This window comes from Musca autumnalis, unplaced genomic scaffold (assembly GCF_047663935.1).
Source record: "Musca autumnalis isolate F117 unplaced genomic scaffold, ASM4766393v1 scaffold_4, whole genome shotgun sequence".
NCBI lineage: Eukaryota > Metazoa > Arthropoda > Insecta > Diptera > Muscidae > Musca > Musca autumnalis.
Genome location: NW_027411977.1, coordinates 22,057,865 through 22,084,223, shown reverse-complemented (window position 1 = coordinate 22,084,223; position 26,359 = coordinate 22,057,865). Strand labels below are relative to the sequence as shown.

At 38.2% G+C, this 26,359-nt stretch overlaps 1 protein-coding gene across 3 annotated transcripts in view; it reads right to left on the bottom strand.

The window, feature by feature from the left end:
- bab1 (bric a brac 1) overlaps positions 1-16,552 on the bottom strand; it is a 319,917-nt gene extending 303,365 nt beyond the window's left edge. For all 3 annotated transcript variants that reach the window (XM_073981811.1, XM_073981809.1, XM_073981810.1), the window contains exon 1: positions 13,320-16,552. In XM_073981811.1, the coding sequence (XP_073837912.1) occupies positions 13,320-15,155 (1,836 nt within the window). In that variant the 5' untranslated portion in view covers positions 15,156-16,552. The remainder of the gene's footprint in view (positions 1-13,319) is intronic.
- Positions 16,553-26,359: the final 9,807 nt, after the last annotated feature.

Below are 26,359 nucleotides of genomic sequence, written 5' to 3'. Positions count from 1 at the left end.
GATTGAGTCGATATTGGAACCTCATCTAAGTCTGGTAGAAGTTTCACGATGTGCAAAGTATGGATCAAATCGGTTACTTCCTTCAAGAGTTATCGTGCGCACAAATTTTCCGAACATTTTCGAACTTTTGTGGGGGAGGTACCGGAAGGAATGAACCGGTATAGCCCATCTTCGAACTTAATCTAAGTTTGGGCAAAATATTAGGAAAGCCAAATTTTTGACCGAATCGGTTGATCCATTCGAGAGTTATCATGCTCTCCAGCCAGCCAGACAGACTGACAGATGGACATTGCTAAATCAACTCCAAATTGTCTGAAACACATTTCGTCCAAACATACTTGGGGTCTAAATGCCCGTATGAAAGTGTATATACCCTCGTTAGCATAAATGCTGAGGGTATAATTAGTCATGTTTTTATGGGTTTTCTTCATAAGAACCGCGTAAAATTGGAAAAAAGTTGAGATTCGAAAAATTTGAAATGTTCTGAAGTGATTTGCATCTTGAAATTCTTAAAATTATGACATACATTTTAGGAAGCATCCACTGGCGATGTTTGCCAATGGGGTAAGGCAGGGAAGACTATAGTTTCGGATCTCGCAACAGATCCACATCAGTTCCCCTGTTTCTTGTTTTTTTGGATTAATTTCTCACTTCATTTGAAAATTGATTTTCTTGAAAGTATTTTGAGGATATCGGAGAAGGGCCATTTGGAATTTGTTTAAAAGAGTTGTAACTTCTAATTTATGTCCTGCTTCTCTATGACGAACAGTGCGAAATATGGACACTTTAGTGGAACTTTACTCGTAACTTTTAATGTAAAGGACGTAGGTTACTAACATTTTCCAAAAATGTTTCTTATAGTTGAGGGTCGTATGTGGATAAATATGGGCCACATAGACCTGCGGTTTCCTATAGACCCCACTTATCGGTGGCGACCATTTTTACGTATTTGGGGTATTTTTCAACCTGTGCTGCAAATTGGTATATTGGGGTCTCAGTGGATGGAGATCATCTGTACAAAATATTGTCAATATCTGTTCGCGTTTTGCTATAGTCCCCATTGAGCGGTACCGGCCTATATGACTTATTTTAAAGGTTCCAAGCACATTTACTAACCTATTTGTTTATATTTTGGTGTTTGTTTGATCTTCGTAGGTAGGAAACCGCTTTGCGAAATATTAGCAACGTAGGTTCTCATTTTGTTATAGCTCCAATATGAGGGGTCCCCCCATTTGAGATATTTTGAAGGTGTTAGTTAATTATTGCCAAACGAGTTTAGTTTACTTGAAAATTTGTATTCGTTGAATGGAAAATGTTCTAATAAAATAATTTATTTTTAGTATAGTGTCATTGATATAACATTACAAATTGAACGTTTCGATTGAGGATATGTTTGTCTTATTGCACGGTTCTACAAATTAGTCTATCACCTTAAAGCATCAGGTGTAACTATGATTTGTTTTAGGTACCTTACGATGTCTTGCGAAAACTGCTCAAATTTTACCATTTTTTTATACCCCCAGCATTTATGTATGCTAACAAGGGTATATACACTTTCATACGGGCAAAATGTGCCTCAACGAAATAATGGTTTTAGACCCCAAGTATGTTTGGACGAAATGTGTTCCAGCCAATTTGGAGTCGATTGAGCAATGTCTGTCCGTCTGTCTGCCTGGCTGGCTGGAGCGCACGGTAACTCTCGAACGGATCAACCGATTCGGTCCAAAGTTTGGCTTTCGTAATATTCGGTCCAAGCTTAGTTTAAGTTCGAATATGGGTTATATCGGTCCACTCCTTCCGGTACCTCCCCCGCAGAAGATCGAAAATGTTCGGAAAATTTGTACGTACAATAACTCTTGAAGGAAATAACCGATTTGGTCCATACTTTTGAAATTGAGAAATGTCTACCAGACTTAGATGAAGTTCCAATATAGACTCAATCGGTCCACTGCTTCAGGTACCTCCCACACAAAATTTCGGATAAGTTCAGTTTAGGACCTGTTCTGGAATCGCTTTGATTTTTGTGTTAACAGCTTGCATTCACCTCCCCCCATACGACGGTACAAATTTCATCAGGTGCAAATCCATACTTCCTGAGAAATTAGCCTGAAAGTTGCACAAAACCCCTATGACACCGTGTGAGGTGGTTTGAGTGCAAGATAACTCTCGAACGGATCTGCCGATTGGGCCCAAAACGTTGTCTAAGTAATATTTTGTCCAAACATAGTTTAAGTTCGAAGATAAGCCATACCGGTCCACTCCTTCAGGTACCTCCCCCCCTAAAGTTCAAAAATGTTCGGAAAAATTGTTCGTGCGTTAACTCTTGAAGGGAGTAGCCGAATTGGTCCATACTTTACACATCCTAATATATCTACCAGATATAGATCAGGTTCAAATATGGACAATATTTGTCCACTCCATCCGGTACCTCCCACACAAAATTTCGGATAAGTTCACTTTAAGACCTGCTATCCAATCACTTTGATTTTTTTTAATTTTTTAATCGAGCTTTATGATCTATTATGCAAGTGAAAAGGAAAGCCGACGATTCGAACCCACACACCCACCACTATGTGACATGCATGTTTCGTCTTCGGTAAAGACTCTTCAGACATATCGGATGTGGAGCGGCTTCGATGATTTTTGTTGAAGCAACTTGTATTAACTGCCTCAATTACGATGGTAAAAGTTTTTTCAGGGGCAAGTCCACACTTCATGAGTAAACAGCCCGAAGGGTGTAAAAACCTCCTATGGCACCACAGTAGTGGCTGGAGATGCACTTCCATAATGATCATTGTCGATCCATTCCTTTAAGTATCTCTTCCGCAAAACTTTTGCTCTTTAATCCTAATCAACATTTTTGTCGGTTTATACGCCGAAGAATTTTAAAACTCCTATATACATACGTTTTTTGGGAAAAAAAATTGTTTCAATATACACCGGCTGAGGGTATATCTCTGTCGGCCAAGCCGACTGATACTTTTTTACTTGTTCTACATAATGTGAATGAAGTTAGCAAGAATAGTCTTCAAACTATAAAAAGCAACATTTCTTAGTATCGTTGAACCCATTTTGGCATAAACGAAACCAACACGGACATCTAATGCCGGTTCTTCTATCAAATTTTTACAAATACACATAAATGACTTTCTGAAAAAGGTGCATATCTCTCAAACTTGCGCGAACCTGGAGCTATTTTTTGGTTTGTCCAAAGAAAAATGTCCTACCTCTCAGAAAATGTGCGATTTATTCTGCAACTCACTGAAACACATTTAAAAACCTCCAAAGATTATAAAAAGAACAACATTTAGTAGTCCTTTAAAAAAGCACATTTTTGGGGGAACGAATTGCAACCAAACTAAAGTAGATATTACAACAATTGTCAAGAATTATAACAGCGACAAAAACTATAATCAACTAACCATTTGCTTGTATCACTTTATTACTTATGCAAAGCTAGAATAACTTTTTAAGAAAATAAATATTGTAAACCAAATGTGCAAATTTTAAGGGCATTTCTAGCTGTTTCGCGGGGTAAATCGCAAAACTGAATATGAGGCATTAGTCATGGGATACTTAGCAATGGAATTCAACAAGAATTTCATTTGTTCTATGTACTTTAATATTTGAGTAAAGTTCCCATATTTCGCACTGTCCGCCGTTCGGACTCGGCCATAAACTGCAGGTCCCATATCATTGAGCTAATATGAATCGGGGTGCACTCATTGATATGAGAGAAGTCTCCCGTGTCCCGTATGGGATGTTTGTGGAACAATTATAATTATATTATAAAACCAAATTACTGAGAAAATGTTTTTCTTGCAAAGATACACGCAGCGGAATCTTTTGACCACATTTAAAAGTATTTTGTGTAGATTTATATTTTTTTTTTGCCGGATTTTTTGGAAATTGGCCACTGTGTACTGAAGCTTTAGTAAAAAGCTTTGAGTGACTGCGGCCCTGCTTAATGTTTGGTTAGAAAATTGTGTTGTTCCTCAGTATAGACGGTATTGTTCCTCCCAAAAAAATGAGTTAAAGATGCTTTTGTTGTTTGATAGCCCACCAGGACATTCAATTTTTTTCAATGGCTTATCGGAGCCGACTTACACAATTTCACTTATTCAACCCATGGATCAACATGATAAAATCTCTATAAAAATCTTCAGGAACACCTACAACATAGTAAAATCTACTAGAAATGTAAATTTTTCTTGGTAATAAGTTAAGAGGTTAACTATACTTATCACTTTCAAAAAATCGAAAAAACCGTTCAAAGTAAAGTATCCAATTTGTTTTGTATGTAGAGGCGGAACTTAAAACTTGATTTTCTCGAAATGGCATTTTTGAAGTCCATGCGATGATAGCTCGAAACGAATGGACCGATCTTCATACATTTTGGTGAGCTTATAAAATAAATAAAAATCTTGTCTTTAAGGTAGACAGATAGTGAAGTTAATGTTCCAAACGTTAGTAATGAGTTGGCTAATTTAGGAAGATAAGCCGAATTTGAAGGAATAGAGGAATGGGTGATAATAATTCGTATGATTGTTATTAATTAAAAGAAGATCATAATAATAATTATACGCACTGGGGTTCCAATGTACTATAGGTAATTTGGACAGGTTTTTTTGCACTTTTAATAACGCGAGTTTTCCAATTTGATTCGAAGAAAGAACATGTCAAATTATATGGATGTGCAATTCAAAAATATTCAAAACACGCGTTATAATTCGAAGTTAAAATCAAAATTTCGAAAACAAAATAAAAAATATAAAAACTCAGAGCAGAATGTTAACGCAATTTGTAAGAGTTTGGTAATAATCAAATACATAGATATGATATCATAGACAAATAAATTTATAGACGAAGAAATACTCAATGTTGCCGCTGATAAGGTACTCAAATCCGAAAACTCAAAAAAGATCGAAGATGATTTTTGCGGAAAATTGCAATATTTTCTTGGATATTTTTGTCTGAGGATATTGTTCCCATCAAAAACTAACCCCATGTGGTCTTTTGCCAGAACAAAATATTTATTAACTTGTATTTTTTGGCATTTTATTTTGAGTTGCTTTTTCAGCATACTCAATTCGAACATACTCGGTGAGAGCATTCCTTCGTCTATGTTTTCATTAGTCTATGATGATATTCGGTGGAATGGTGACGGTGTGAACTTTCTGTTTTAAGAAATAAATATCTTCAAAATGTTTGTTACAGCAGAGAAAACCGTCATATAGGATACGCCGAAAGAAAACAGAATTATAGTTTTTTATTATAGACTTTTACAAAATTGTCTAACTTTGCCCGAAATTCTGACACCGGGAATATTTTCGAAGGGTTCTGAATCAACTACATAATATACCAAGGTGCGATTTTTTGCGTTTTTTTGAGTTATATGACTTTTGTGAAGGTCCCCTCCTTACTGATTTTTTTATTATTGTTTTGGTGAAGAAAATATTTAACACAAAAAAGCATCCGATTTGAAGTAATAATACATTTTCTTTAAAGATACATATATTCACCACATGTTATAAAAATGTACAGAGGTGTCGTGGTCAACATTTTTGTTGATGTATTAAATGTATTTGTGAAAAAGGTTTGTATTCTTGCTATTGTCTTGCAATTGTAAAATTGCGAAACCGAATACTTTTGGCCACGGTGGTTTATATTTTTTCATCAGGTTTCGTCATATCCAATGAGTAGGTGGATACAAATAATTTTTTTAAGCCAAAATGGAAAAAAATCGAGACCAAATTTTATGTGCTTATAAACGGGGAAAGCAGCTTTGAAACTTTAAATTGATCTGTAGTGGGATTCTCTAACCAATTTTTTAATTTACCAACAAAAATCGGTAAAATTAAAACGCAAAATTATGAATGAAATTTCAAAAACAAAAGTTGACGGCACTCTTGCTATCGGTTGAACTTTACGATTACTTCTTATTGGATGCTCTCTTAACAAAAAATATCATTAATTACGAAATTATAAGCATTTTTATTTTACCAATTGTTGTCGGTAACTCAAAAGACGGTTATAGAAGACTTGAAATCACGACCGTGGTTTTAAACAGGTTTAAAGGATCGGTGCAATCACAAATGGTTGGTGAATATTTCATGTTTACGATAAATGATATTTTGGTGTCACTCTTGTATAAAATTCATAGAAAATAAATTTAAAACAAAAAAAAAAGTATCCGTCGGCTTTTCCGACAGAGATATACCCTCAGCCTATCTGAATTTAAACGATTATCTACGGACAGATCGAATGTATTTAGGGTCTTTTCAGAATTTTGTGGCCCTTTTTGGACATTTGAACTTGCCGACAAAAATGTGGATTAGGATTAAAATTCAAAAGTGTTGCGGAGGAGGTACTTAAAGGAATGGGACGACATAGTCCATTACGAAAGTTGATCTCATTTTTGATAGATATCGCGCCCACTAGTCATTTCAGTGGGTCATCACATAAATTTTGGACCAGAAAATCGATATCAGTAATTTTGGAAGATAAACTAAATTTGGACAATATATTAGGAGATCTAAAGTTTTGAACAAACTGGTTGTCCCGTTCAAGAGACATCGTGCATTCCATTTTGCATTTTTAGCGAAATTTTTTTTAATATTGAGGGGGAAGTACCTGATGTTGTTGCCCATCTTCGAACTGAGACTAAGTTTGGATAAAATATGACGAAAGCTAAATTTTGGACCAAATCGGTTGATCAGTTCGAGAGTTATAGTGCTCTCCAGCAACTACATATGGTGCTATGGGGTTTTTACACCTTTCGGGCAGTTTTATCAAGAAGAATGGACGTGCCCCTGGAAAAACTTTTACCGTCGTAATTGAGGCAGCGAATGCATATTACTTCAACACAAATAAAAGTGATTCGAGGGCAGGTCTTAAAGTGAACTTATCCGAAATTTTGTGTGGGAGTGGACAATTATAATCCATATTCAAAACTGATACACTTCTAGTAGATATATTAGGGTGTGTAATGTATGGACCACATCGGTCACTCCCTTAAAGACTTATCGTGCGCACAATTTTTCCGAACATTTTTGAACTTTTGTAGTGGAGGTACCTGAAGGATTGTACCGATATGGCTTATCTTCGAACTTAAGCTATGTTTGGACAAAATATGACGACGGTCAAATTTTGGACCAAATCGGCAGATCCGTTCGAGAGTTATCTTGCTTTCCAACCATTACACACGGTGTTATAGGTTTTTTTTTGGTTTTTTTTTCAGGCTATTTTCTCAGGAAGTATAGACTTGCCGCAGATGAAACATGTACCATCGTATGGGGAGCGGTGAATACAAGCTGTTACAACAACAACCGAAGCGATTTGAGAGCTGGTCCTAAACTGAACTTTTCCGAAATTTTGTGTGGGAGGTTCCCGACGGAGTGGACCGATTGAGTCCTTATTGGAACCTCATCTAAGTCTGGTAAAGAGTTCAAGAGTTATCGTGCGCACAAATTTTCCGAACATTTTCGAACTTTTGTGGGGGAGGTACCGGAAGGAGTGGACCGATGTAACCCATCATCGAACTTAAAATAAGTTTGGAAAAATTTTGCCAAATTTTGGACCCAATCGGCTCATCCGTTCGGGACAGACGGACGGACATTCCTAAATCGACTCCAAATTATCTGAAACACTTTTCGTCCTAACATACTTGGGGTCTAAAACCATTATTTCGATGAGGCATATTTTGGCCGTATGAATAAATGCTGAGGGTATAAAAATGACATGCTAGACCACTTTCAATCATGAATTCACAGGATCTTTGGCATCGAACATGTTGCTGGGTACTTATTCGTAGACTTTTAGTTTTCAGGGGACATGTCCTTGCTAATACAATGGGTTGGTAGGTTCATTTGTAATGAATTTTTAGCTGGGAGGCAATATTTTCAATTCAAAGCTCAAATTCTCATCATGTATTCCAATAAAAGGAAATTGAATATAATCGTTCCACAAACATTCCAGCAGGGTCAAGGGAGACTTTTCACAATGATATTGGACTGACTGTTTATCGCCGAGTTCGAACCTCGTGTCTTACAACGAGACTTTTAGAGAAATTTTACATGGCTGAAATACTCAGAAAAAGTTAGCAACGTTACACTGAAGGGATATGAGAATATTTTACATGATTGACATGAGTTACAGTTTACCGACGGCAAAAATAAATTCATACCAAATTGAGCAAATAAATTTAATAGTTTGCCTTAGACGTAGAAGTTGCTGCACCAAAATATTTAATGTATCACAAATTCAGGTAGGACAATTTTAAGTAGGATAAATAGATGCTGCTACTTTCTGGGAATTACAACATTGTCATTTTATATATATTAGCGACTATTGTATATAAAGTAAATAGTTACAACAAAATATCATGGACTTAGTTACACATCGAAAAAATTTCCAGTATCCACCCAGATATTTAGCAGACCAAGCCCATGTTCTCCCAGGTACTTTCAGTCAAACTAGGATTGACATTCAGATTCTACCTGTTTGGGACATAAATTTCACATAGTGCAGAAGTCAATAAGATTCAAACTTTGTAGTTCCATACAAAATCTTTTTATAAATTTGTCGAATTACTAGTTATTGAAACTAATAGATTAAAAAGGGCTTAAAACAACTACAACTACGCACAGTGTGTCCAAATCCAATATTTTATGCCAAAACTGCTAAAATATTTATTTTTCGAAAATTCTCATAATTGTACATGAAACTATAGAACCCAAGAGAGAAATAAAAATTTCGTTGGTTGCACCGTTACATTTAAAGTAATGTTTACTACAGAACCCTTTTTTGTTAAAAAAAAATATTAAAAATCGCAAGGAAATTCATCGATTTTGTGTGGACCATATTGTTAAAAGTTGATAGTATGAAGTCTGATAGTATGAAGTCTGACGTATAAAAATCTGCTTATAAGCTATTGTATTTGCGTTACACAGTGTCCTTGAACCAACTTCAAACGGAAAGTGCTTACACCTGGGAAGTTTTTGCGGATTTTGAAACTAAAATGTTCATAGATGAGTAAAATCAAACAACCAAAACAATCGCCGGAGCGCTTTTTGAATAAATCGCGATTCAAGTTGACATTTTTAGGTGGTTTTTAAGTTTTCACGATTTTGTTTTGAAAATGCGAGTCCTATCGAAATGAGACTAAAGAAAATGTTGCATCAGTAAAAATTCTCTACAAGATTGACCTTTATGATATTTGCGTAGGTGTTACCATTTTTGAGATACAGAAGTTCAAATTGGGACAATGCACTGCCAGTGTCGCACAGTGTCACGACCGTGGCCAAAAATGGTCAAAGTCAAGTTCTTCGGAACGCAAATTTATTGATGAGAATATAATGTAAACATTTCAAATTGAAGGAATTTTATTTATGGTATTGATTTGTCAAGTAGTTTTGTCCATGTGAAGATTCAAATCCGATAATTGTTGGAAATGTGTATTTTTGTCATTATTTTACTTAAATTAATAACTTGTATTATGCTCCAAAATTTTAATGCTTAAAGTAATTTATCGTTCTAAAAAAAATGTTTAAGACTGCTTTGGATGTAGTAAACATAGATTTAATTTTGTTTGGGAGTAAATAGTGATCATATGGTGTTTACAGCTACCCAAGTCTGTGGTACTTAGTAAATCGATTTTGTGAACCAAATTTTAAAATTAATGGAGTGGGGAAAAATTGTATAAAAGTGTATATCGATATTATTTGCTGTTTGAGTTGTGAAAAGTGAGTACTTCAAACGTATAAAGGTTCCAGCTGCAGTGGTTTGCAGACGAACATGTCATTTCTCTTTTTCAGTGATCACTTCAGTCAAAGGATACCCCCGTCTTTAACAAAGCGTTTTGCGGTGTTGGCTATAGCGCGAAAACGAATGAACCGATCATCATATATTTTTGTGGGCTTATTAAGTACCTAATAAACTTGCTTTAAAGCAAGAGAATTTTAAAAATATAAATTTAAAAAAAAAATGGTGAACAGCGAAAATCAAATTTCCAATTTTTAACAAAATTTACCGTTTTTGCCCACTAATCGGTCAAAAAATGTTTTTAAAGGAAATTTTTCATATATAAAGCAAGAATTTGATATATTCAATATGCTCATAAACAATATGAAGACTAAGCACCAAATTTCAGTCATTTCGTGTGGATATTAAGGCCACAACACTCAAAATACCGAAAATGTGGAGGCACGGTTCTATGGGGTCTATAGGAAGACGAGGACCTATAACGACAGATTTCTGGTAGAACGTTATAAGCCCACTAACGAAGACTTAATCCCAAATTTCAGCCATTTCGGTGTGATAATCAGTCTAAAACCTCCAAAATAGCGAAAATCGGGATGAAGGCGTGGACCTATGCAGACAAATTTCAATTTGAAAGTATTATGCCGCCAACGGAGACTAAATACCAAATTTCAGCAATGTCGGTGTAATAATAAGCCTAACATTTTCAAAATACCGATAATCGGGAGATACCGTTGTATGGGACCTACATCCACAATTCTCTGTTGGAATGTTTGATACCTCTGCCGAAGACAAAACACCAAATTTGAATACTTTCATTTGGTCATTGAATCTAAAACTTTCAAAATACCGAAAATCGGGAGGTACGGTTCTATGGGGGCTATATCAAAACGTGGACCGACCATCCCAATTTGTTGTCCTGAAGATTGTAAGTCAATAATAGGTACGCGTACCAAAATTGATGCACCTACGATAACTCCTTCTATTTTTGGCCACAGTTAATATGAACTCGCGACAGTGTGTGTCGCCTCCTTGTAAAACAATGTCATGCAGGGTGCGCCATAAGTAACTTTAAGTGAAAACAGAATACACCTGTGAAGTTTTTGCCGATTTTGAAACAGCAATGTTCATAGATAAGAACAATTCAAAAAGAAGAAAAAATCGCTGGACGGATTTTTAAATAAATCGCAGTCAACGTTCATATTTTTAGGTTTTCAGAATTTTTGCGTGGAAACGCAAAGTCTTATGGAAATGAGACCAAAGGAAATGTTCACTGCTACCTTATTCTATTTGGTCCAATTTAGATAGGACTATCCGTTTCCAAGCAAAATCCTGAAAACCTTAAAAACAAGTAAAAAAGTATCAGTCAGCTTTGCTGACAGAGATATACCCTCAGCCTGTGTATATTGAAATAGTTTTTTCCCAAAAAACTTATGTAAACATTTTGGATGTATGAATCGACAAAAATGTTGATTAGGATTAAAGATCAAAAGTTTTGCGGAGGAGATACTTAAAGGAATGGATCGACATTAACCATTATGGAAGTGGATCTCCAACCATTACAAATGGTGCCATAGGGGGGTTTTACACCCTTCGGGCTGTTTGCTAAAAAGTAGAAGTGTGTGTGGAATTAGAGTATTAAAATGAACTACACTAATGAAAGAAAATATATGCACCTCTGGAACTATATGAACTAAAGGAAGTATATAAATGCAAGAGCCGGATATAGTTCCAATATAGTTCTTTGTCCGGAATAGTTCCTGGGAACTAGTTCGTTCCGGAACTACACAACTCTACAGTTCTATAGAGGAACCGGATTTGTTTTGGAACATTTTGTGGGGAATATATTTAATGAGTCCATTTTCCGTAGGATATAACTAAAAAGCGACGCCGGCATATAGACCCCCTATAACGCTACCTTTGGTTTTTTTTTGTATTTTCAGGATTTTACCTACAACAATCAACCGAGTTTGCTGAAAATTGGTATATAACCTTTTCTACGTGTAGGCAATATTCTTACCAAAAATTGTCAATGTTGGTCCACATCGTGATATAGCTCCCATATAACGCTTCCAACGTTTTGAACCAAATGGGCTGATAATTGCCATTTTGGAATCTTAGAGAGTAAGGAGCATCCCTGCAAAAAAGTTTCAAAATAGATCTCCATTTTGATATAGCCACTATATAACGGTTCCATCGAATTGAGGTTATAATTTTATAAATATGCGGATTTTGGATAAACATATCCTCCAAATTTCATAACTCTGACTTTATCCGTTTAGAAAATAAAGATTTTGGCTCAAAAAAAAAAAAAAAAAAAAAAAAAAAATCGACATACTGTGCAAGGGTTGAACTATGTTCTACTAAAGTCCGATAATTCTAGTAATCGACTTGTTTACTCAGTGGCCTAACCTGAGAAAAAACAATAATTTGTCTCCTATAAGAAATAATTGGTTTTGTTATAAGAAATGCTAGTCATTTGTGTAAGAAAATATTTTTTTTTTTCATAATCGCTGCCCCTTCCTTATTTGTTTTGCTCCCAAAGTTTTTTATAAACATTTGTCGGGTATTTCTTTATAACACTCGGCTCTTATGATTTATTTTAATTTTTTGTTTTGCCTTATTAAGGCGAAGGTCATTTTATAGTGATATTTTAATTAATTCTCTTTCGAGTTGAGCTGTTTTGACCTAAGAGATACATTGAAAAATTAGGAATACACCGAACTACCACACATTCAACCATTATGCTACGTTTCACGGGTGGTAAATCCGATCATCAGGCATGTTAGGATCTAATTTTTAGTGGGTGGACGAAGCTAAGCTTGGTAACTATTATTTATACCACAAATCATTCGAAAATTGTATATTCGAATTATTTATTTTATTTTAATGCCAGTTATTTAATTCCAAACTTTTCCTATAGTCCGACTTATGGCAAACCTATTTTTCAATGCTTTATTACAAATACTATGGCAGCTTTTTTCCACCGTTATTAGTATATGTTCTTCTGTATCAGAAGATTTTTTTTGATCATCAATATTTGTCAAGTTGATGGTGGTTTAGAACGTTAAGACGCCGGCAACCGTGTCACTTGGTTGTTGGAGACCCAGGTTCGAATCCCAGCCTGGCTCATACTGAAATCATATTTTGTTTTGTTTGTTTGCATTTTATAATGATATTATAATTAATTCTCCTTCGAGTTGAGCTGTTTTGAACTGTTTTGACCTTCGTCCGCCCACTAAAAATGACATTCTAATATTCCTGATGATCGGATTTAACCACCCGTGAAACGTAGCATAATGGTTGAATGTGTGGAACTTCGGAGGAATCCTAATTTTTCAATGTACCTCTTAGGTCAAAAAAGCTCAACTCCAAAGATTTATTTTAATCTTTTGATTTGTTTTAAACAAGATTCCCCATATAGTCTTACATAAAATTCCATAACATTCAACAAATATATAATAGTAGTTTTAACTATGTAAACCCGTTCCAGGGGGAACACTCACAGCTACGAATATTATCAAGAAAAAAATCCAAAACAATTTATTTTTCTCACTTACCCTCTCTTCTTCTCGTATCATTTCAGCTATTCCTGGTTTTATTTCAAGGTCATCGGCAATCGATGAGCCATGATGTCTGCTGCCTGAAGCACTCAGGTCTCCCAGCATTGCAGCAGCCTGGGCTGGACCCAATGGTGGAAAGCGTTCTGGTTCAAGGGTGCGACTACTACTACCCGGACCAGTTACACTGGTCGGTGAGGGTGTTATGGGTCTACTTAATATACTGGACGGGTGTGTTGAGGTTACTGAAGAGGCAGGTGAAGAACGATGCGATTGTAAACCTCCCCCACCACCTCCCATGCCAGCTGTTGAGGCGGATGAAGAATGTTGGGCAGCGGTAGCGGCTTGTTGCACTTGTTGCTGCTGGTGTTGTTGCTGCTGTTGCTGGTGATGATGAGATATTTGCAAATGTGGTGAGGCTGAGGAAGCTAACATAGATGAGGGTGTCCTTGAGGGCGGTAATAACGAAGGTGTGGCTGAGGGCGAGGGAAAATCCAAGTGGCCCGCCGTTTCAAGTATGCTACTGGAAGAACCGGTTATTACCGGTAATGGTGGGGTAAACAAAGAGGAACCTCTTTGTCTTTCACGATCCCGCTCTCTTTCTTTTTCCCTTTTACGTTCCTGCTCCGCTCTTTCTGCCGCTATCAGACTGCCGAGAGGACTTTCGGGAGGATTAAATACCGTGTCGGCGGAGGGCCATCTACGTTTGCGTACATTGCGCGCTATTATGGGAGGAGAGAGACGCAATTCTAAACCAGCTCGTCCCGATGTTGAGGGCATATCCCATGACGTGTGTTCAATCTGGCTGCGGGATTTTTCGATATCCATTGGCATCAGTAGATCCATATCACTTTCGCCTGGTTCATTTTGTACAGAGCAATGGCTGGCTGGCCTTTTGCCAAATGGCGAAAGGCTTTTCTTGCGTATTTTCGGCGAAAGATGGGAAAGTGGTGGTGAGTAGAGTTCCTTGTCGGAAGTGCTGCCACTTTGGTCTGCCTTTGTACTAGAAGGGACCGGCTCGGCAGAGGTGCTTATGTGACCCACATCAGCAAGGCCTCGTACTTTTAGCATTTCGGCTATTCTCAGCAGGGGTCCGATTTGATCTTGACTAACATTAATCTCCCCCTTGTACATGAAATCCACAATGGCCTTGAGCTCGGGCCAGTTGACATCGCGCATTATCACAATGGGATGTTGGCAAGGTGTGGTCGAGAACAGGGTCTGGAAGTAGGGCGAGCAGGCAGACAGTACCATTTTGTGGGCCTTGATGGAACGACCATCACAGGCCAACGTTACATCGACAAAGGCCTCCGTTTGCAGCAGTTGATCAAAGACACTGGTCAAGTTGCTTTGATAGTTGTTCCAGCGTAGGCAAAATTGTTGTTGTTGGTTTTGGTGGTGGGAAGAACCATTGCCTGAGGCGGAACCAGAAGAGGAACGTTCTGAGTGGGGTGAATAGGAGGCCTCCACGGCCAAAGCAGCTGCCCTTTGGGCACCTTCACTCAACTCGGAGGTGGCGGAATAAGGTGGTGTCTTGTCCGGGTGGCGACCTTGTGGTTCACTATCTTTCTTTTGTTCCATGTTGGGCGAGGAGGAACGTTTTGGACTAGCCGAAAGACTGTGCAGTAAGGAGCTTGACCTTGAACAACTTGTCCTCGTTGGCTGGGGTGAGTGTTGCTGTTGCTTGGCCATGCTTTTACTTGAGGCTTCCAATAGATCACGAAATGTTTGCACATTATCTGAGGCCGCAACCGAGCTCGATTGGGGATTTGTGGAAGATTCGGCCTGTTGTTGCTGTTGTTGCGTTTCCCGATGAAGAGGACTTTTAGAATCCATTATGAAACCGGAGCCATATAAGTTGTATCGTTTTTATTTTTTTTCTTTTAAAAGCTTTTGGATTTTAAACACATTTACATGATTTTCATTTGTTTACAAAAATACGGCAACACTGTTTTGTAAAAGTAACGAATGGAACCGAATACATAGATAAATAACACCGTTGTAACTTGACACGATTACCAATTAACCGGAAATAGTAGCTTTATTAAGTGGCACTTGTATTAGTGGCTTGCCTGGGTGATGATGGATGATGGCTGGATGGATATTCAAACTCGCGGTTATTAATTTTTTTGCGCGCGTAAAAAAATCTTCTCTCGTCTCTTTGTTGTTTATTTCGTTAGTTCGTATTTTTGTTTATTTGCTCTGCTGCCTGCCTGTCATCGGCAACAGCACTCTGCCATGTGAATGAGTATAGGTAACGGTATTTTACAACATGTATGTGCAAAAGAGGAGTTTTGGAGATCGTCAGAATACTCTTCGTATGTTATTTGAATAGGTGAGCGAGTGAGTGAGCGAGCAGGCGTTTGTATTTTGAGAAGTTTCAGTTGGTGATGAGGTGCCGGCAAAACAAACCACCCACCTCCCTATTGGCCCACCACCCTACTCTCACTTAACTGAGAAAAATGAGTGTTGTAAGTCAGTGTGTGTGTGAGACGAAATTTGCCGCCATAAACACAACCAACACAACTCTAGCCAGGTCCTACTACTCTACCCTTTCGATGATTAATATCTCTGGGTGTTGTGGAAAATTCTTCTTTGCTAGACGTTAATAATTATTACGCTTTACGTTACGCGGTTTTAGAATTAGTGCGAATTTTACGCCGTTGTCTATTGTGTTCGTCAGTCAGTCTTTTCGGTGTGGCGGCGTGTATCTGTGGCACGTTGCCTGTTTCGTGTCGTGTGTGTTGTAAAACGCAAAAAGTCTTCTCAGCACGACCGTCTGATTTAGACTGAAACTGTTTCGCACATTTTAATACGGAAAACTCAAAACAAACTTAAAACTGTGTGTTGTAGTTGTACGGACAAACACACAAACGTACACACACACAAATTGCAACACAGAGAAGTTTTGCAAAACAGCCGTACAAACCGACATCGTACATTTGTCGTTAGGTAGCATTGCCTTAAAAGTCTGTTGTGAGCAGGGAAAACTCTCGACGACGACGACGATGATGATGACGACGACAACAACAACTACAGTAACTAAAAATATCAGCCAAAGTGTAAGCACAATGCATTGGCACGGAGGCCAAGTCAAGCAAACGAATGGCCAACACAGCACAACAATGCCGATGACGACGACATCAACAACATCGACAACGATGACTACACGACAATGCCAAGGCGGCTGGTGGCATGCATTGGTGGCAAAGAGAAGGCATTCTCAGAACACAGAGCAGCACTAAACTTCCATTAGTAGAAATGTGGAGGATTACGTTAACGATGTTTCTGCTGTGTGTGTGTGTGGACTAAAACAACAGCAACCACAACGTGGTGGACATAGGCGAAGTTGTTGCTGTTGCTGATGAGAACACGTTGAAGGAAGAATGCCATAGCCATGGCGGCAGAAGGCACACTTTATCTAAGCATTTCAAAATTCTTCTGCCACACTTGCTGCTGCTGTCGCTAAAAAGAGTTGCTTTTTTCGCCACGACAGGGAAAATGCATTGCATTGCTGCAGCCACTGCAGCAGCAACAACAACGATTAACAAGCAACACAACGAAAAGTTGCAACAAACTAAAGACCTACCGGCACACACCGAGGAGCTCGCGCTTAACTCGCCATAAGTTAATGACGCGAATGCGCCGTTTAGAAATTCGTTTTTTTGTTTGTTGCTACTCTCGGTTCTGCTCATAGGCCCATCTAAGGCTATTTCCTTAAAACTATCACACACTCAAACACAGAAGAACACACTTGCCACACTCTGAGAACTTACATGTTGAGCCTATACCAAAAACACAAACACCTGCCTAATCACACACTCACACACATTTACGACGACTTCCAGATCCATCATCACCAATTGGAAAATAACATCTAAAAACTTCGCGCGCGCTTTGGTAGTGTTTTTGTAGTGGCTGCTCAAAAATCAAGTCTCTTTGAAAGACTCTTCCGTCTTTTTTCCTTTCTTTCTCTAGAAGAGCGTCGCCATACACTTGCACTTGCATGCAATTAGAAGATGTTGTTGGGTAGTTGTTGCAACTTTACAGAGCAGGAAAGAAGAAGAAAAAACATGGTACAAACACACACAAAAATGAAAATGGCCAGTCTTTTTGTTTAGTCGTCCACAATGGGTGCCTAAAAAACGAAAAATTGCAAATGCCCCTCATCAACAACAGCAACAACAAAATAGCCCATGAATCCTTTAACAATAACAACATTAATACAACAACCATCGTCGTCGTAGTCATCAAATGGCCATAACTTGTCTATATGTCAATACCAACTAAAAAGAAGTAAAGCATTTTGCACGCGCTCTTTGTACAAAGACCTACCAAGGAGGCACAGTGGAAAGAAATTAAACAAAGTTTGGTCATTCAAATCCAGGTATAATTTGTATAGATGGATTTCCTTTGTGAGAGATACAGGTAAGTACAATGGGGAAGGTCCACGAAAGACCCATATAACACGCGCGATTAATTGTTAGCAATCATTAGATATGGTGTCAGGAATATGACTAAAATGATGAATAAATTCCAAGGCCAATATAAAAATGTTTAACATGCTGCTAAATATTACAATATATGTGCTAATATTTTGGATTTTTACAGTGTTTCATTTAACTTGATTTGGTGTCTGTTTAGTTCAAATCTAGTAACTCATTTTCCACACAGTTGCAGTTGACCAATCGAACTAAAACTTTGCACACTTTTCAGATTTGGATGACAATAGAAGAATATTGAAGCAAAACCAATATTGGACTTTTCTTCTTTATAGCCCTCATATAGCGGTATCACCCGATTTCAGGTATTTTGAGGATTTAATCTTCATTTTTAGCCCGACTTGGCGTCAACTTGGCATATGGAGTTGCCAATGGTACACCACCCAAAATAGTGGGCATAGGTCCAGGTTTTGGTGTAGCCCCCATACCGCCGCACCAAACGATTTCAGGTATTTTGAAAGTTTTACCAAATTTTTTTCCTAAATTGGCTGTAATTTGATGGTGGAAAGAGCATGTTGAGAGGGGGAAGTTTCAATGAGGTTGTTCGGTAATTCGGAGTAGGCTGTAGGAAATTCGGAGGTTCGATGGAGATTGTTCGGAGATTCGTTGGAGTTGGATCGGAACAGGTTTATTGGAGGTTGTGCGGAATAGTAAAATCTATTTACTAAAAAATTAAAACTAAAAAATTATTAAAAAATTAAGTTACAGTGTTTTATTTATAAATGCAATGAAAAGTAGAAAATAAATTTGCTCTTAGGCTCAAAAAATATATTGTTAATGATGGGATCTCTCAAATAAAACACTTGCATTAAAATTGCAAATGGTGAAATTTAATGACAATAATTAACCGGCATCATGAAGAATATACAGTTTGACAACAAATTTATTGCACATGCCAAAATTGAAAAAAAAAAATTATATTTATTGTTCGCTTATGGCAACAAATTATGTAACAAGTAAAAAAGTATCAGTCGGCTTTGCCGACAGAGATATACCCTAAGCCTGTGTGGAGTGAAACATTTTTTCCCAAAAAAAAGTATGTATTTATTTTGGTTTCCAAAATGTTGGGCGTATGAAACGACAAAAATGTGGATAGGATTAAATCTCAAAAAATTGCGGGGGATATCGATAGATAGGGCTTTTGTACCATACTTGCCTACGAAAAACATAATATCGCTGTAAACAGGGTCACAAGGAAAACCATCGGTACAAAATGCCAAAGAATCCTCGAACAGACACTTAACCACACAAAAATTGTTGGGTTTATGAGATATCGCGCTTACCATTTTAGCGAAAGGAGTGGATCTATAAGCGAAACCTTCGAATTTCATCTAATATTCGACGAAATATTACGGTATCCATAGTGTGGACAAACGCTGTATTCGGTTCGAGCTCCCCAGCCACTACATATGGTGCCATAGGGGGTTTTTACACCCTTCGGGATGTTTGCTCAAAAAGTATGGACTTGCCCCTGAAAAAACTTTTACTGTCGTAATTGAGGCAGAGAATGCAAAATGCTTCAACAAAAATCAAATTGATTCAAAAGCAGGCCTTAAAGTGAATTTAATCGAAATTTTGTGTGGAAGGTACCCGAAGGAGTGGACAAATATAGTTCATATTCGAAGCTGATCTATACTTGGTAGACATATTAGGATGTGCAAAGTATTGACCAAATCGGTCACTCCCTTCAAGAGTTATGGTGCGCACAGTTCTTCCGAACATTTTTGAACTTTTGTGGGGGAGGTACCTAAAGGAGTGGACCGATATGGGTTGTCTTCAAACTTAAACTATGTTTGAACAAAATAATACGAAGGCCAAATTTTCGAGCGAACCGGAAGATACGTTCGAGAGTTATTTTGCGCTCCAACCACCTCACACGGTGTCATAGGGTTTTTTTTTTGCAACTTTTAGGCTATTTTCTCGGTGCGCACAGTTCTTCCGAACATTTTTGAACTTTTGTGGGGGAGGTACCTAAAGGAGTGGACCGACAACCCATACTTCAAACTTAAACTATGTTTGAACAAAATAATACGAAGGCCAAATTTTCGAGCGAACCGGAAGATACGTTCGAGAGTTATTTTGCGCTCCAACCACCTCACACGGTGTCATAGGGTTTTTTTTTTGCAACTTTTAGGCTATTTTCTCAGGAAGTATGCACTTGCCAATGATGAAACTTTTACCGTCGTGTAGGGGGCGGTGAACACAAGTTGCTAAAATAAAAATCAAAGCGATTCGAGAGCAGGTCCTAAACTGAACTTATCCGAAATTTTGTGTGGGAGGTACCAGTATGTGTGGAACGATTGAGTCCATTTCCCGATTTGCAAAGTGTGACCGAAATCGGTTACTCCCTTCAAGAGTTATCGTACGTACAAATTTTCCGAACATTTTCGAACTTTTGTGGGGGAGGACCGATATAGCACATCTTCGAACTTAAACTAAGTTTGGGCAAAATATTACGAAAGCCAAAATTTGAACCGAATCGGTTCACCCGTTCGAGAGTTACCGTGCGCTCCAGCCAGCCAGACAGACGGACGGACATTGCTAAATCAACTCCAAATTGTCTGAAACACATTTCGTCCAAACATACTTGGGGTCTAAAACCATTATTTCGATGAGGCACATTTGGCCCGTATGAAAGTGTATGTACCCTCGTTAGCATAAATGCTGAGGGTATAAATACCACATTTATAACGATGTAAAGTAGGCTGTTGTAGGTGGTCAAACAACAAAGATATCTCAATAGTCGGTAATACATCCAATTTTCCGATTTTTTGTAATCACGCTACAGGTCGCAATTTTGATCGGATCGTCACGAATGTTTTGGGAGTTGATGCGGGTCCCACAGAGGAAGAAGCATATTAAGTTTGGTGATGGTCGGATAATATTCAGGAGTCGATTTGCAAAGTGTGACCGAAATCGGTTACTCCCTTCAAGAGTTATCGTACGTACAAATTTTCCGAACATTTTCGAACTTTTGTGGGGGAGGTACCGGAAGGAGTGGACCGATATAGCACATCTTCGAACTTAAACTAAGTTTGGGCAAAATATTACGAAAGCCAAAATTTGAACCGAATCGGTTCACCCGTTCGGACGGACATTGCTAAATCAACTCCAAATTATCTGAAACACATTTCGTCCAAACATACTTGGGGTCTAAAACCCTTATTTCGGTGAGGCACATTTGGCCCGTATGAAAGTGTATGTACCCTCGTTAGCATAAATGCTGAGGGTATAAATACCACATTTATAACGATGTAAAGTATGTTGTAGGTGGTCAAACAACAACTTACTTACTTACTTAGCTGGCCTTTTACTGAACATTTGTTCCATAAGCCGAACTAAGAAAAAATCTCCAATCCTCTCTGTTTGCTGCTGTATTTTCCCAATCTGGGATATGTAGCTTTGTGATATCTCGTTTCACTTTTGCGCTCCAACGAAGCTTTGGCCTTCCAGATCTGCGAGAACCTCCATGCGGCCCGTATTTATACGCCTTTTTAGCGGGTTCATCATCACTCATTCTTATAACATGGCCTAGCCATCGCAATCGTTGTATCTCGATTCGTTCAACTATATTGATGTCATTGTATAGTTGATACAGCTCGATGTTCATACGACGCCGATATTCGCCGTCAACGCAGATTGACCCGTAGATCTTTCGAAGAATTTTTCTCTCAAACACACAAAGCACTGCCTTATCTGCTTGAGCAAGTACCCATGCTTCGGAACCATACATTAGCACGGGTAGTATCAGTGTTTGTACAGTGTTATTTTTGTTTGACGAGAGGTGGCTTTATTCCTAAACTGCTTACTCAGCCCAAAGTAGCATCTGTTAGCCAACACTACTCTTCTTCGTATTTCACAACTGATGTTATTTGTTGTGTTTATGGCGGTGCCGAGGTAGACGGAGTCCTTTACTACCTCAAAATTATAGGTACCAACATTCACAGATGGTGCGGTGTTTATGGACATATTACGCGTCGATACCATCAACTTGGTTTTTACGCCGTTTACTGCCAGACCAACTTTAGCAGATTCTCTTTCGTCTTTTGCAAAGGTGTCAGTTACTTCCTTTACCGATCGACCCATGATGTCAATGTCGTCGGCATAAGCCAGTAACATGTGGCTGTTCGTGTATATCGTTCCATTTCTTTTGACCTTCGCGTCTCGTATGACCTTTTCCAGTAGGATGTTAAATAGATCACACGACAGGCCGTCTCCTCGTCTGAAACCTCTTTTGGTAGTAAACTCTTCGGAGAGGTTCTTTCCAATTTTAACTGAAGATCTCGTCTCAGTTAATGTCATTCTACAAAGTCGAATGAGCTTTGCAGGAATACCAAAATCAGACATGGCTTGGAACACCTTTGAACGTATAGTGCTGTCGAATGCTGCATTATAATCGACGAAAAGATGGAAGGTGTCGATCTGCATTTCTTGGGTCTTTTCCAGGATTTGTCTCAAGGTAAATATCTGGTCAATGGTGGATTTGCCAGGTCTAAAGCCGCACTGATAGGGTCCAATAATTTCATTGACCATAGGCTTTAGTCTCTCACACAATATGCCAGATACTATCTTATATGCAATAGGAGACTTATGCCCCTATAACTGGAGCACACAGTCTTATCACCCTTCTTGTGGACTGGACATAGGATGCTCACGTTCCAATCGTCGGGTACGCGTTCTTCCTGCCAGATGGTGCCAACTAGCTGATGCATACACCTTATCAGCGTGTCGCCTCCGGTTTTGAACAGCTCGGCTGGTAAGCCATCGGCACCTGCTGCCTTATTATTCTTCAGCCGATTTATTGCTGTCTTTACCTCATCTTGGCTGGGCGGTATACATTCAATACCATCTTCTGGGATTGGGTCAGTGGTATCTTCGTCGTCTTCGCTGCTATTGGATACCAACCAACAGTTTTGAAAAATGTTCTTTCCATATCCTGAGCACACTATCTGTATCAGTTACTTTGCAGGAGGTCTTTGCAGGAGGATGTGCCTGTACCAAAGCCATCAGTTTGATGCTTGACTCTTTGGTAGAATTTTCGGACTTCATTCTGGTTCCTGTACATCCCGATTTTTTCACACTCCCGCTTTTTCATTTCTTTCTTTTTCTTGCGGAAAAGACGTTTCTCTTCTCTCCGTTTCTCCCTGTATTTCTCTCGTGCGCTACGCGTTGCTACGGATTGTAAAGTAGCCCTATATGCAGCATTTTTCTCTTCGGTAGCAGCACGACACTCCTGGTCATACCATTAATTCCTTTGTGGAGGTCTCTGGAATCCAAGTATCCAAGAATCCAACGCTAGTTGAGTGGAATATGCTGTGGCTATCTGTTGTGTTTGCAGCCTATCGATGTCCAACTTCCGCGTTGTGTCTGTTCGTGCTTTATTTGCAACGTTTAAACGGGTAAGTACCTTTGCTGGAACAAGGTAGTGGTCCGAATCAATGTTTGCGCCTCGGAACGATCGTACATCCAACACGCTCGAACTCGATGAATGTCTTAAATCTATCACAACATGATCAATTTGATTAGTTGTTCTTTGATCTGGAGACATCCAGGTGCCTTTATAAATATCGAGATGATTAAATCTGGTACTGCTAACTACCATGTTTTTTGCAGCTGCAAAGTCTATCAGCCTCATACCATTGTCAGATGTTTCACTGTGGAGACTGAATTTCCCGACTGTTGTGCCAAAGATATTCTCCTTTCAATTTTGGCATTAAAATCGCCTAGAATGATTTTAATGTCATGGCAGGGCAACGGACATATGTTTCTCCTAAGCGCTTCTGAAATATATCTTTGGTCTGTTCGTCCTTTTCTTCAGTGGGAGCATGAGCGCAAATAAAGTTGATGTTGAAGAATTTAGCTTTTATTTGAGTTGCAGCAAGTCTTTCATTCACTGGGGTGAAGCTGAATACTAGATGTTTAATTCTCTGACTAACTACGAATCTACAACCAAACTCATGCTTTACGTCATGGCAGCTATAATACAGTGCGTCACCTTTAGGTGTTGTTGTGACGCCTTTCCCAATCCATCGTATTTCCTGTATGGTAGTAATATCGGTCTTTTACTTTTCAAGTACGTCTGCCAATGCGAAGACTGCACCTTCTCTATAAAGAGTGCGAACATTCCAGGTGCAGATTCGCAGATCATCGTCCTTAAAACGTTTGCGGGATTCGTCACCTTTAGAGGAGTCTGTTTTTCTTTTCTTTCGTTTTTTCATAGTAGGCTGTTTTTCAAGGGAGGGTTACTAACCCGACGCCCAAACCCAAGTTTTTAACGTTGTTATGGGTGAACGCGCGCACATTTTAGCTCACTACCTTTAACGGGGTCAGATGAAAGAGGGACCAAGATAAATCCTGGGCTTTGCCATGTTAAAACCGGTCAGGACCGTTCCTTGGTATCTTCCATCCCCTACGTCACCCATGAATATAGAAAATTATTTTGCATGAATATAGAACATTATTTTCTTGTGATAAGTTTAGAAAAATATGTATGTCTGAATATGCCAGTCGCCAATGTTTACCTATCAGATTTTTTTTTTGTAATATTTTATATTTCTTAACATTGCGTATTATTATTATTAGTTATAATAACAATCATACGCACTTGGGGTTTTCCACATTAACAATATGGAATTGGTACATCAATATCTCTGCATATGTTTGGTGTAAAACAGTTTTATAAACGTTTTGTTTTTGCAAAAATTCAAAATATATGTTCGCATCATTATATAACCGTTCACCTGGCTTTAGAAAGATCAATTCTGCTAACGTACGTCGATTTTTTTTTTTTGGGTAGCCTCCATTTTTGTTGTTAATAAGAGCTTTTTATTCTCAGCAGATAGGTTTTAAAAAAGCTTGATGTAATGACACCGTTCTCTTTTGCTGACTAAAATTTAAAGTACTTTTTGAAATCTAAAATCTCAGAGCATGAACTCATTGATTGGAATTCGGGGTATCTGTAAAGTTGGGATATCTATATGCTTTTGCGGAAAATTGGTTATCTTAAACACAATTCTTTAAATGAGAGTATCAGCCCATCTTGCAACCAGGAATTTTGACAAAAATATAAATGAAAAAATCGAAATTTTGCCAAAAAAAAAAAAAAACGTTAAAAAATAACCATCCTTTGTTTAGAGACAAGATTTTTATAGATTTTACATAATAACAAGGTGTTCTGCTTACCACATGTTTATCATGTTCAATTGGACTGTATATTAAAACTAGTTCCCTATATAACTAAAAAACTATCTTCTCAAGCTCATATTTTTGCATTCATAAATAGAAGAACGTAACACATTTTATTCGTTAATCACTTTTACACCATGACTGCAAGCATATTCACATTTCATTACTATTTCCATTGATTCAGCCACACTGTGCCACACACAATTCGAAACCTCTTTGTTTGGCTCTCAGCATGTCTTTTGCTTTGCCACATAGCCATCCAACCAACCATCCAACGAAGTGAAATGAAGTTTGCGGCTCACGCGGCAATTGTTTTCCCATGTTAAGGAATTTTTCGCCAAAACAACAACATATGCCGGCAAACAAAAATTCTGCATCCAAAGGGGAGAAGTATACGCACGCACACATGTCCAGACACACTAACAACATAACAAATCTAATACACGCACACAAAAAGTTGTGAGCATACTTTTCTTCTTATGGGACTCCCTGAGAAATGCATTAACGGCAACAGCAATGAAATCACAATGCAAAGAGGTGCGCGTTGCGGCAATGCCGCCAATTCTGTTGTTGCTGCTGCTCCGTCAATGGTGATGATGATTAACGGTGCACATTTTCTTCTTCTTCTTCTGGATAGTTGGGGTATATTCTCTTTGCAATGGTTTGATTGTTTGTTTTGTGGAGTTTTTGTATAAACAGCTGAGTTTAGCTGGTGGACTTTTTTGTTCTCTTGACGTTGCATGTTGGTGTATGTTCTCCCAACTAGCGGCATTATTGAGGGTGAGATAATGGAGAATCGCCAATGTGTTTTGCATTTTCCCTATATATTTTATGAGAGAGCAAGGGATTTTGGTTAGGAGCGTAAATGTTAGGGGTAATTGTTGTTGCAGCTATTGACGCCGCTGCTGCTGCAGATGACTCTGCTACCAATGTCAGTGTGTGTGAATGGATATTAATTGCAATAACGTTAAAGGATCCTGTCAATAATTAATAAGAATTTTTGCTTCATTTGCTACCAAATGTCAACTTATCGATTGGAGAGCAGAGAAAATGCATTAATTGAGCAACTGCATTTGGCAGTGTTGTTGTCTGTCGTTCAATGGGTGATATTACTGGTGTGTGTGTGTCTGGTTGTTGTTGCCATTAATTAGTATAATTTACTTTGTTTTTGCCTTAATGAGTTTTTCTCTCTCATTTCAATTGTATGTGTTTATACTCTCTTTGTTAAGTATTTTAATTTCTCTTGCATTTTGAAATATTATAAAAGATTTTCTACATTATTTGAAACTATGTGGAAACGGAACATAAAGAAATGTTTCCGTTCATTTTCGCTGTGTTCCCTCCATTCATTCT